A 13,983-nucleotide genomic window follows, 5' to 3' on the forward strand; every position below is an offset into this window, starting at 1 on the left:
TAACTATTTCATGAACACATCCAGCCTATATCTACCTGTATTTTTCATACTTTCCCAAACTCAAGTCAAAAAATAACTGCTGATCTTTTAATAGCAGAAAGAGTGTTGGTACCACTTGCCACTACTTTTTATTTAACACAGACCAACTGTATCCAGAGGTTACTCCATTAGGAAATCTCAAGTAGCATAACCTGTCTTATTAAAAGAAGACTGGCATTAAATTACACTTCCAACACTAATTAAACACAATCTCTTATTTCCATTTTACAGTTATGTCACTATAGAGATGCAGTCTTTTTCTAAACAAGATTTATTAAATACAGCATATCAAGTTCCACAAGATATATGTGTCTGTCCACTCAAGGAAAGTGTGTCACAGAGAAACAATCAGCTGTGACCTTCCACTTCCAAACAGGGCAACTGGGGATTACAAAGAAAACATCATGGATAATTATTAATTTAATGCTATGTTGATTCTAAGAAAGGTACATTGTATAAGTAGGAGGAGGACCAGACTTTCTCAGTCTGTATGTCATCTTTGCCTGACAATTCCTTGAAATGTTGACATTAATATTTGATTCCAATTTGTCATGTGAAGAGCAAAGGTTTTGCAGCTCTCAAGTAGACTGAAAGAACATAACAAAAATCAGATGGATTTTGGTAGCAAAAATAGTTATACTTGTAGAGATGATGGCCCAATGCAATGGGTAAAGTGCTAAAGGCAATTCAGAAAATCCTAATTTCATATAAAGCTAATCTCCAGGATACTGCACGTATTATTTCCTCCCTCTATCATAGAAGTTTTGCAATAAAAACCAGCTACATACCAAGACTGGGGATCAAATCCTTTGTGCCTTTAGTGTGTGTTTACCTACAAGCTCTGTATGTCAGGTTGTCTTAGTTATGATGACAAACAAGCAGTCGCAGGGCAGTCAATGTGCTAGTTAAAAATTGAAAACAAAGCAACATACCAAATCTGCAAATCTTTGCAGTGAATTCAACACTAACAAGAACTACACTTAACATTTAACACTAGATGCCAACTCCCTTCTTCAGTCTACTGGAAAGCTTCAGTAATAACACACTTTATATATAAATTGCAATCATAGCTGAAGACTGTCATTTATTATTTTAATGACCTACATGTGCCACCTTTCTTCTGCTGAAAAGAAAAACAACAGCCTGAAAGGGCACTTGAGTACATTAGCATTTGAGCTCATTTCTTCTCAGTAATAGTTTAAAAGACAGATTGAGTTCCCAATCTTCAACTAGTCATATTTTGTCAGGATCAGCTGCAGTTCACTATGGTGATAGAAGCAAAAAAGGAAAATGTTTTGCAGGTCAACTGCTACAACCTACTGCATTGAAACAACAATCTTCCCCATTAAATACTTCAGAGAACCTGTCTGCTTTCGACTACGAGGTCATTTGGGATCTGAAGCCTTATGCCAAGGCTCTGCATTTAGAGTCCAGTTTTCTCAACAGACCTTAAAATACTGTAGAAAAGCCATAAGGCCTGTGAACACAATACATTTTTTTTCCCAAATCGTCTACCATGGCATCTCTCTCAGGTTTTAAGAGGGATGCTTCAACACTATTAGATACAAAAGTGAGTAACACTGCACCAGCCCCCCTCAGAAAAAACCTAGGCCTGAGACTGTGTTTTCCTCCCACCCCCTCCAATGTTCATATAAAGTAAAATTAAAAAAAAATAGTTGACTCACCAGAATCAGTGATAAAACAGTTAAAAGGCTCAGAAGAAAAATATGCCTCTAAGCTGCCCTTACTGATATAAGAAAGAAACTAGAATTAATCTACTCTTTGCTATTAAGACCAACACACACAAACAGATATCTTTACTCTCATGAGACAGGGAAATTACTACACCAAACCACTGTGCACACAGATAAAGGGAGACAGTAAGACAGGTTGTAACAGAAAACTGGGTTTGTAAGATACAAATATTTGCCTATGATCTGCTCTATATACTTTTCAACTAGACTAGAAAGCAAGTTTTCTAGTTTGATAATGACAATTGGCAACAGTGTCTGAATTTGTAAACCAGTGCACATATCTGTGTGTGCAGTAAACTACACATAAATACGTATAATTTTTTCTAAAATATGTTCTGCAATTTAACTTCTGCGATTATGTATCATTTGAGTTATATCTAAAAAGAAAATGAGCTATTTATTTTAGCATTCTCCCTCAAATATTTTCTATACCCTCCTGATTAAATAAGCTATGAAATAATGGATAATTGCAGATTTACAAAAGAACATCTTGTAAACTTCCACAACAGAACCAGATCTAATGTTTAAAGCTTCCAATTTACATTGACAAATTACACAAAATATTATCACAAACTGTTAGGTGAATGAGGTTATAATAGCTTCCTTATATTTCCTAAGTATAGGAAAGTCTCTTATTTTATATGAATTTTCCTTATAGTCATAAAATAAATTCAGGTTGTAAACAACCTCTGGAGATCATCTGGTCTAATTCCTGCTTAAATCATGCGCAATTACAAAAGGTTGCAGAGCCTCATGCCTAGTCAAAATTTGAGTATCTCTAGGAACAGAGATTACAACTTCTGGCCCATTCCACTCTCATAAGAATTTTTTTTTCCTTTCACTTATTTAGGGTTTTCATACTGTAACACGTCCTTTACCTCTAATCCCATCCCTACCTATCAGTAAGGAGAACAGTCTGCCTCCATCTTCTCTACACTACCACAAAAGGCAGCTGAAAACAACATCAAAATCTTAGTCTTCACTATTTATGATTATTTTCTCCTTTTCTTCTCATGCAAACACTTTTCAAGCACGTTCCAAACATTTCTTAAGAGGGAACTGGCAAAATTAAGTAAATCCATGCTTTTTTATTCTAGTGCACTGGACATTTGGCATTATAATATATTTCCAAGTTTGGGGGTAAAAACACATATGCAGCGCATAAATAAGGACCATAATCTAAAAAACACATTTTTAACCCTGTGTATGTAATGTACAGATTACCAAAAACCAAAACAGATCTATTTTCTGCTTGTCAGGCCCTAGAATATAATCAGGTCAGCTGTTCTTCTATAGCATATAACTGAATACTGAAGCTGAGCCCGTGAATATCCTGCCAATTTCTGTGTTGTTACAGTATATCAGTATTGACTAGACTTATTTTCAGCAATACATAACATTTTCAAGAAGATCACAGCCCAAGAATTTTTTCTCATAAAGTACTTCATGTGCAATGTTTTTGTACAACAGCTGCTCACTGTTCCTGCTAAGATAATAATAAAATTACCTAGGAAATAACAGAAGCACAACAAACATATCTGTAGCCATAGCACAAGGGTTAATGGTTTTAAACAGAAAGAAGGTAGATTCAGACCAGATATAAGACATTTTTACAGTGAAGGTGGTGAGACTCTGAAACAGGTGCCCAGAGGGGTGGCAGACACCCCATCTCTGGAATCAAGGTCAGGTTGGATGGAACTCTGAGCAACCTGGTCTAGTTGAAGATGTCTCTGCTTACAGCAGGGCAGTTGGACTAGAAAACCTTTGAAAGGTCTGGTACAACTCAAACTGTTCTATGAGTCTATGAAATACATTGAAACTTATTAATGCCTTTTCTTATTGTAAGAACTACATACTATTATATTACAGACTACACTTGTGAGATAATACCTAAGTGAAAGATCAAGACTAAGAGAACATTTCTATGATGCTAATCATAGCTTTATTTCAGATTTCTACTCAATATATAGAAAGGTCTTGATTGCCTTTTATGATTAAATTTATTCAGCAACATATTTGAACTTAACCATAATATCTTGTTGAGGAGACTCCCATATTGCTAAAACCCCTTTGGCTTTTTACGCCAAGCCTAAGTCATCTACAGATTTTCAGGCGACAGACAACACAGAGAATGAGGGAGAGTGGACCTTACTTGCTCTGCTTTACAGTGAAGGAAGAGAGAGATCAAATACTGCCCCTTCAATTTGTATTCATATCTGCAGATTAACTATGTGAACAGCTGTAGCTGAAACTAAGGAATTTATTATCTCAGAACTATACTGTTCAGTTCCATGTTGTGAAGAACATACGGGGGAAAAGTGCTTCTCAGTTTCTGCCCTCCTACTATAGGTAGTATTAATCTCATTGTAGCTTCCCTACTTATCAAAATGATTAAGACTACTCCTGGAATTTTTACAGACATAGGAATGTGGACAAGTACTCAAATATAGAAGAATTCCACTGTGCATTATTGCCAACAGCAAGAAGGAAATCTTCACTAAAGTACTGCAGTACTTACGCTATAAATAAGCAATGCATTTTTGAATAATATATCAATTTCATAATGGCATGCTTTGTTTTGTTTTTGCACTAGGAAGTAGAGACTTTCTGAAGTGGTCAGTGAAAACTATTGATTTGCTAAACAGTTTTGATGGCTTACATTGTACATGCGCACACAATTTAAGAAAATGCTTCCTTATCTATCTGCTTATAAGACACCAAGTCAATTATATTCCAGAAGTAGACTGAAACCACCTGAGTTCTGTTTCAGAATTATGTACCAAAGTTATAGAATCACGGAATCAACTAGGCTGGAAAATACCTCTTAAATTACTGAGTCCAACCTTTGACCGAACACCACCTTGGCAATTAGACCACATCCAGTCTCTTAAATACCTCCAGGGACGGCGCCCTGGGCAGGCCATTCCGATGCCCAATCAGTCTCTCCATAAACAACTTCCTCCTAATGTATAACCTAAACCTGCCCTGGCACAGGTCAAGACTGTGCCCTCTTGCCCTACTGCTGTTTGCCTGGGAGAAGAGACCAATCAATCCCCACCTGGCTTCAAGGTCCTGTAAAGAGCAGTAAGGTCTTCCCTGAGCCTCCTCCTCTCCAGGCTGAACAGCCCCAGCTGCCTTAGCAGCTTCTCATTGTGCTCCAGTCCCTTCACCACCTTCATTGCCCTTCTCTGGACATGCTCCAGCACCTCAATGTCCTTCCTAAATTGAGGGGTCCAGAACTGGACACAACACTTCAGGTGCAGCCTCACCAGTGTTGAGTACAGTGAAACAATCACTGTCCTGGTCCTGTTGGCCACACTATTTTTCATACAGGCCAGGATGCCATTGGCCTTTTTGGCCACCTGGGCACACTGCTAGCTCAGCCTCTACACACATCTTCACACATTTACACAAATCAGCTTTTCTTTCAAATTGTTTACTTAATTCTACAGAAAAATATTACAAATTAGACAGTTATTATGAGGTACACAGATATAAATACACGTGTGAGCAACATTACTAGCAGGATGTGCCTTGACGCAATTCAGGCTATGTTTTATTTTCTTTTCATAAAACATTTTCGTTTGTAAGCATTATATTTAACTAGAAAATACTTTTCCTGAAGAACAAAGCAGAATAAATAATTGAAGACTCACACTGAATCATAAGCAACTGCTTTCATTAAATCATAGGCAAAAAATTTTAAGCATAAAGAGTAAATCCTACTTTGCAAGGCTAATCAGCTATTTTATAACGTCTCTCGAGAAAAAGCCACTACATTTGTACTTGAAACTCAGTAAATCATTAAACTGGTGCATTTCTACCACTGAATAGGTATTTCTCGTCATATAATAACGTAAAGTTGAATCAAAACGATGAAGTTTCGTTCTATTTTTCTGGAAGTATAAACTGATGCTACACAGACAGCAAGACACATTAGAAAAATAATTTGTGCTTGACACAACTTGAGTCGCATTGTTACAGAACATATACATTACGTAGTTTCCAGGTATAAGAAAGATTCTATTAAACACAGAAAGAGAATGGTCACGAGAAACACACAGATAATAAAGAAACACAAGATTCAAGTTCACAAGAAGGAAACACTGGAAAGAATCTGAAAGCCTATTTTCTTATTCTTTACAAACAGAAACAATTCAGGAAAATACAAAGTAATTTTAAAGAGTAGTATCATTTATTTTTTTTTAATGTGTATGTGTGTGTGTGTACATGTAACACACACTTGCACTGCTGCCACTGGAATTGCAATAGAGCATTACTTTAACAAAACAAAAGTTGCATGCTATGCTCATAAATCAAATAAATCAAAATGCCTTAAAAAAAAGAGACACCTCAAAATCTATCAAACCCCTATATACAAGACATTTAAGGGTTTATCAATAGCCTACTGAACATGTAAAGTCAAAAACAATTACCAATAGCTTTTTAATTCAGGGAACTATCAGAATCTGCATTTTACAGGATGAGAGAAAGAGACGTTCAAGTTGAATGTCTGAAGACTATTTTCACTTGACCCATATTTCAAAGCAGAGTCAACCAGAGCAGGTTGTTCAGGGGCATGTTCAGTTGGATTTTTAATTCTGTAATTCACTGTGACAGCTTGCATGAAATTTATTGAAATTTTAGAATTAGTCACTGCAGTTTATTCTGCAGCAAAACATTACAGATTCATCAGCCGACTTCTACTTTAAAGTAGCATCATGTTTAAGAATTTAAACTGATTTACAGGTATGCTCACTGGGATTATGTAACCTTTCTCTGAGCTTCACACACAGAAAACCCATTTGGGACCTCTCTCAAAAAAATCTTTGAATGAGATTAGTCATGTTTCTAGGCCTTATATGAGAACCAAGTGGATGTTCCATCAGACATGACAATGCTACACTACTGATCCATCACTTGTATTTCATTAAACATTTAATAGTTGCTTTTGTGTAAAACATTTCTATTAATTCTTCTTTTTTGTTACTCAGAATATTATGACTTCCTTCAAGTTAGAAAGCTCAACTCTTTAAAAATAAACACTGAAACAAGAGATTACACTTCAGTGTACATCTTGAAGTATATACTACCTTCACCAGAAGTCCTTCCTTTTCCTTCTTGTGTTTCTGTGACCTCACTACCTGTTTTGTACTTTGGGACATGACTGAAACAAGTATAATGACTCAGAAGTCCTTTGCCCCCAAAGTCAAACACGGTTCATCTCCATTTCATAGAAAACCCTTTCCACATGCAAGGTATAATCATGAAGGTGCAAGTCTGTATCATTGTGTATCAGCAAGACCAGTATAGACATCAGGTTGCAAATTCAAGCACTTAATAATTTCTGAATGCTTGATTTTGTAACGTACATATACTAAGGATCAGCCTGGTATCTGTAACCAGATCCATATCCATCTGTAACCATATACTAAGGATCAGCCTGGTATCTGTAACCAGATTTTTTTTTCCCCAGGGCTTAGTACTGAAATTACTTAGCCTATGTAACACAGGAGATTAGAGTAAGCAAATACCTATTTTTTCTGGCCTTAAAATTATCAATCAAGAACCTTTGCTTACATGAAAACTCTCTGTCTGTCATACTTCAGAAAGAGGAGAAGATTGTAGACTACAGAGTTAAAAAAAGTGTCATATCCTGAGAAACACTTGACAAAGCAAAATTTGGCCATATGTTCCAAAGTAAGTCACCAGTTACCTGTATTCAATGCAAAGAACTAAAGCCAAAGGCATCTGAAGAGTTAGACATATCTCTGGGTAAAAAAATATTCAGCTATATTAAAAAAAGAGTTTTAAAAAATCAGGAGTTTCAATCCTTATATTGATAAGGGTGTTACTAATGCAGAGTTCACTGTAAAATTACTTTATATATCATGCCCAGTTCCTGCTATATTATCCTTGCTAAATACATGGAGAAGGAATTTTTCTTCAGTTTCAATTGAATGAGAAGGCTGGCTTGACATATTTCTTTTATGTCAATGTATCATTCTCTATAAGGAAGAAAATATTCTGTTCTGCTACCTAAAATCTCCTTACTTTCTGTAACATTTTTTTTATATTCATCAGTTTTTTCTAACCCTAGACACTTTAATGCTACCTTAGACACCTCACTGCTACCCAAGTCTTCTTAATTTTCAGTATTTAATTTTGTTTATTCAGCACTCTTTTCCTAACTTAATGCACTTCGTAAACAACCCGGATGGCACTATGCAACTTCAAAAGCAAGTAAAACTATTGAACACAATGCTGCTTCCTTACACTGTTTTGAAGGAGCATTATCTTTGTGCATACCACAGAAACACATACTTAAAATTCCACTGATCTGACTCAGAACCGTTTTATTCCAACTTTACCAGAATAATGCAAGAGTAATACTTTTATGGTTAGACTCAATGATCTAAGGATCTTTTCCAACTTTTTCCTATCTATGATTCTAAACGAGTCATCCAACAGAGTTTCAAATGCGCCACACCCAGTCGGTCTCCATCATGAGGAGGACACCTTAAGCAACAGCTCTCCTACACACATGATGATGCAGATATGAATCAACATGACAAAATATTACAGGACTTGCAGTCTATTATTTTCACAAAGTCCTGTCCTCCAGGAGTATTTAAGAAAGATGCAGTAAGCCTGCAGTAATCTATTTCAAACAAGTACACCAAAACCAAATTAATTCTTTAGGCAACTTACAAAATTTATACAAAGTACTAGTCCTACCTTCCATCTGCATTGAGCTTCAATGCACATTGTTCAGAACCAATTTTTGACAGTGCACAATGTCTCCTAGAAGACTGTTTCTCCAGGATACTTCTGGTTTGGTTTTTCCTGAGTATCTTGTATAACCAGAAGAGCAACAGGATTTAAACAACCACATTTTAAAGGCACCACTGCTTGCCTTTTCAAAATGCAATGTTCACTCCTGTGGCCCCACCTTACCAGAATAAAAAAAAAATCATCATCAAAAACTAAGAAAAATAAATACCACTAAAACAAAGTGGTATAAACTCAGTTAAAGAAAAAAACTAATCTTATGTCAAGCCCTACTTGTGCCATATTATGAAATACCTGAAAGATACAGAGATCTCAATGGTAAGGACAAAGCAATGTTTGTTCAGTGTTGCAGCAGTGATACTCCATACTCATGACTCCAGCCTTTCTCAGTTAATAAAACCTACCACAACAGTTCTATTCATATAAGGTACAGTGATAAATATGGGAGACTGCAATTTCTTGGAACAGGGATAACAAAGTCCAGTTCACTAACAGAGGCGATGGTTGTGTTTATTGATCTGCAGATCTTTTATTTTTAACTAAAAAAAAAAAAAATAGGAAAACCAAAACAAGAGGAATTGAAGGCAGTAAAAATTAAAAATCAAAAATGGGGAGGAGTGTTTCTTAGTTTTGTTTGCTAGTTTTTGTCGAAGTGTTTTGTAGTATTTTTAATTCCCATCTTGATTTTCAGCAAGAAACAAGAAAAATTACATAGTGAACTACAGATGAATTTTAGTTTTAAGGCACTAGAGACAGATCATGTTTCCACAGAGCATTACTGTTACTATAAAATAATGGATTTTGCAATACATTTCAAAAATGTGTCATATTACCACCTGTTTTTCAAAATTCATTTTGATTGCTAGTACTGGCTTTGGAATTGGATTAAATAAAAAATTCACCCAGCCTGTATGTTTGCGAGGGCCAGCCTAAGCTATGGAAAATACATTTTTCAGTGTCTTTCTGATCCTAAGGGTTCCTCTTGTGAAACTGAGCACAAATTCAATGAAAAGTACCTCTTGTCTGCTCTCAAAATGCATGGTCACTCACAAGACTGAGAACCCACAAATGTTTCCATTACTTAAGGTACAAAGACCTTTCATTTTCTTTGTCAAAACTATTTTACTACCTTCCATTTTAAATTTCAAGTCAATCCATTTCATATTCATTCCATTTGATTTCCTGTGCATTTAAATACTTCCAATTATATAAATGCTTCCGTTTTTAAAATATATTTAGGCAACTAACCCAGCCCCACAGAACCATCTACCCCAGTTTCATCTCCAAGTGGAGCCAAGAACAGACGGCTACAGTCTGTTATTGAACAAACACAGGCTGCTACATACACAAAGATAAAGCTCATTACAGAAAGCAAAGCAGTATCCCTTTATCACCATTCCTTCTCCATATCAGTGCTAAAATATCAACCAATTTTTTATGAAAATCTGCTCTTTTTCATACTGTTCATAATTTATTTTGCTGTTTTTAATATTTCCTCTAATTCTACTATATTTTTAGGAGTCTTAGGTTTCCAGGGTTTTCACTTCACTGACAAACAGCAACTAAAAACCAAATTAATAATAGTGACAAAAGAAACACAAGTAACAATGAAAAAGGATAAAGTCTTCAATACTGCAATCTTAAAAGGATCCTTGGCAAAGAACCAGGGTACAAAGCACCCTTAATACATAAATACCTGGTAAGAATCAATACCTGAAGCTGTTCAGGCACATGACTGCAAGATGTTATTCATTACAGCAAAAGTTTCACAGTTTCATTTCTGTAACATCAAAGTTTATGTAAAAGCAAGAACCTGCCAAGTGCACCAAAAACCAAAAGTTCCCTCCTCCTCCCTGATGTGCAGCAATGAGTGTGAACATCTGATAGTACCCATGCTGTATACTGCTACATCATACTTTTAATAAAATCAAAACTCATTAAAACTTATTAAAGTCTTCACGCATACCTTACCCAACATGTAATTTCAAAACTCTTTGAAGAGTTAAGTCAACCATTCTCATTTCAATAATTTCAAGAATTCAGCAAGTTTCCTTACAGAAATAACATATTTCATAGTGCTTCTTTGATAGTTTGTCTCATTAAGACTCTGAAATATCTGAGTCATCCTTTGTTTTGCCTGTTTGCCAAATCAAAGTACTTATTTTGCATTAGGGAAATGACCTTAATAATTGTAAAGGTTCAAACTACAATTAAGTTCATCAAAACCCAAGTTTTATACATGCATTTAAGAATATACAAAAATAAATAAGTTTTCTGTCTTGACTGCAGCTGTTTTGGTCAAGAAGACAGAGAACATAGTAAAAGAAAAAGTGATTGGAACATAAGACTAAGTACTCAGCTCAGTCAACACTGGTAAAGTGGGTAATAGTCTCTCTGAAGAGAGGAATACATGTGGGGCAGCACTTCAGCACTAATTCAGCATGTAATTCTTCTAAATTAGAAGGGAAATTGGAGTCTGGGAGAAGCAGCTACCTCTGACTTCCACCATTTATGAACAATATTTAATTACAGCAGCAAATCAAAGTTTGAAAAGTGCTCTTGTAGACAGAATGAAGGCAAATTTTGTGAAGGTCTTAGCTCTCACAAGAGACAGGCTTCTGTCTTGGTTCGAGATAAGCAACTGCCAACCCCCCAAGCACAGAGAGAAAAGCCTCCCTCCTAACACCGGGGAAGGGAGGAAAAGAGAAGGGAAAGGAAAAAAAAACACTTCAAACCACGTTTATACTAAAACTACATATATTTTTCACAGAAAGAAAGAAACAATTAGAAGAGAGTACAAATATACACTCACACAAGTCTGCAACAACAAATTCCCCATTCTTAATGAACACACAAATTCTACTGTCTTAACTACACATTACTTAAGAAAAGACTTATTCCCCAGGGAGACAAACTCAAGCAGAAAGGAGAGACCCAGAACAAGACGTTTTACTTTCCTGAGATACCCTGTGAGCCAGTGGTGGGCCTGGTCCTCTCCATCCCCCCTGGATGTGCGTCCTCCCAAGAGGAAGGCTGAGAAGCGACTGCCTTAACCACTCCCACACTGGTTCCTACTTCCCTGGAGATGATGTCATAATGTGGTATGGAATACAAAATTACTGGCTAGAAGAGGTCAGCTGTTAGCTCAGCCCAGCTCAAGTCAGCTGACAGCTTCGGCCTAGTCCAAACTTCAGAGCCCAAATCTAGGCCCACCTAGGTGAACCCATAACAGCTTCATAGCAGGATAGTAGTGAAAGCAAACGTGAGAAACAAGGAGGAGGCAGAACCCAGGCAAGACAGAATAGAAGTACTCAAAGACAGAAGCCATACAAATAGGAAGTGGCAGCATGGAATACTAACTCTGTCCTGGATGGTTCATTCTCATCATGGCAACATTATGTTTACTTTTGTGACTGAAACACTGTTGGCAGCACACCAATGTTGAAGTTATTACTGTCTGCTTATTTTTGGCACTATCTCATTTGACACTAAAGGAAAGTAAGTTATTAGCATGTATTGTTCCATTCTCCATGTCCATGTTTGGAAGTTGCAAGTCTAGAGTGTCCGTGTACTGCTATCAGAACACATCATCAGCCTGTCCATTTCAAACATAGGTAATTATTGCAAGGGTAGGTGGAATATGCATTTTCTTCCAAAGAAAATTTATCAATATGATTTATTTTGTTAAATTGAAATCTGCTGTGACCAGACACCCACATAAGCTCTGAAGACCTCAAAGAAATTTTATAATATTAAAAGTGACACATTTGCCCCACTTGATACTGAAGAATACAAGTAGTAGTTTACTTCCATGACTGAACTTAAAGATTACCTCGCTCCTTACTATTAATGAAGCTTTATGGATTTAAATATAAATACGAAGTATATCCCTAGATTACAAAAATGTATCAGAATATTATTAATTTTAAAATATCCACATGTTCATTGAAAAGTGGCAAAGCTCTGGCATTGTGCCTACACATTCTGTTTTGCCATCATCAATTGTCAAATGATTATCTACATTTTTAGATCGTTATCTATGAGACAGTTGCATAATATCAGCTTCAATTATGACAACAGAAAATCTTAATGAGGTATAAATCAAAAATTCCTGACCACCACATTCCAAAAATATACTTCACATATTCATCCACTAATAAAATTGGAGTTACTGAAAACTGTCTCAGTTTTGCTTCACTTTTATAACCCTCTTCTTGAGAAAGAAAAGTATGGTATAAACGAGTACAGTACTGATTCTGCAACTTTACAGGTGATCTGCACCATCTTAAAATTGTTCCTTGTCTCCTGTTTGAAGCCTGTGCGTTCCAAAATTGGAGACACAGGACACTACTATAAAGTTTAAGACTTGTACCCACAACTTTTCCACATTTTACAAACTCACTGTTGTACTATATGGTCACTGAGGGGCCATAACATTTGTCAATGGCCTCATTATTTTAGATTTCCTCTTAGTGAATTAAATAGGTCATTTAAAAATCACTTCGCAGCTTATTAGTTTTGATTTTTTTCTCCTTTCTTTATTGACTCTTGCCTTAATTCTCAGAAAATTTCACCTTATTGATGTTACTTTTTTGAAAATCAGTGATGTGTGAAGAGCACAAACAATACTTAGCAGCTTAAAAATACAGATAACTGAATAAAATAAAATTATTCCATCTCAAATACTTGTGATGAAAGAATTCAATTTTCCTTTGAATAAAATGGACCAACTCATGTCAGAATGTATTTCTGGAGATACTGGTTTGTATTTCTAACCTGAATTGCTGTATGTCTCTCCTGTTCTTTGTAGCAGCAATACATCAGTTCGCTCTAGTTAAAATTTGATGCCAAGAGAAAGTACAGAAGAGTCTACCTTATAAAAATTCCTAAATATAGCCAACAAACTGTAAATTCAGTGATGACTACCACAATCTAGTTTTGTGTTTAAGAGAGATTTCCACACAAAACAAGGCAGCAACTAAAGTACCACAATAGTACCTAATGAGATATAAGTTCAACATGACTACCAAGTTCACCATGAAAACATACCATTGTATTTATCAGTCAAGGCCAAAGATTACAGGACAGACTACATGAGAATGACAGGAAGGTAGGATATGAACAGCTATTGTAGTCAGTTAAAAAGTCTCCTGGTAAATTGCTGTTTTATCCTTTTACTTATCTGATAATCTGATGAAAGAACAGCATTCGTAAAATGCAAACAGCTTCAGAGTATTTAAGTATTTTATATGATAACTTCCTAGCTTGTAAACACTGCAGTTAACCTGAGGTAAAGGCAAAAAAAAAAAAAAAAAAAAAAAAAAAAAGAAATGCAGAATTGATTGCAGCTTCATCAGAAGCATTAGAATTGTTTTACTGGTACACAGCAAAACCCAAA

General features: G+C 35.8%; 1 protein-coding gene across 5 annotated transcripts in view; it reads right to left on the minus strand.

Moving 5' to 3' along the window:
- Positions 1–13,983, minus strand: part of SPOCK3 (SPARC (osteonectin), cwcv and kazal like domains proteoglycan 3) — a 180,315-nt gene that overhangs the window by 128,986 nt on the left and 37,346 nt on the right. Inside the window, exon 1 of one of the 5 annotated variants that reach the window (XM_071555167.1) lies at positions 8,532–8,617. The exons of the other annotated variants lie outside the window; for them this stretch is intronic. Within the exon in view, the coding sequence (XP_071411268.1) occupies positions 8,532–8,561 (30 nt within the window). The 5' untranslated portion in view covers positions 8,562–8,617. Of the gene's footprint in view, positions 1–8,531; positions 8,618–13,983 lie in introns of those variants that run through there. 5 annotated transcript variants of the gene reach the window in all.

The sequence above is a fragment of the Pithys albifrons genome, chromosome 5, assembly GCF_047495875.1.
Source record: "Pithys albifrons albifrons isolate INPA30051 chromosome 5, PitAlb_v1, whole genome shotgun sequence".
Taxonomy (NCBI): domain Eukaryota; kingdom Metazoa; phylum Chordata; class Aves; order Passeriformes; family Thamnophilidae; genus Pithys; species Pithys albifrons.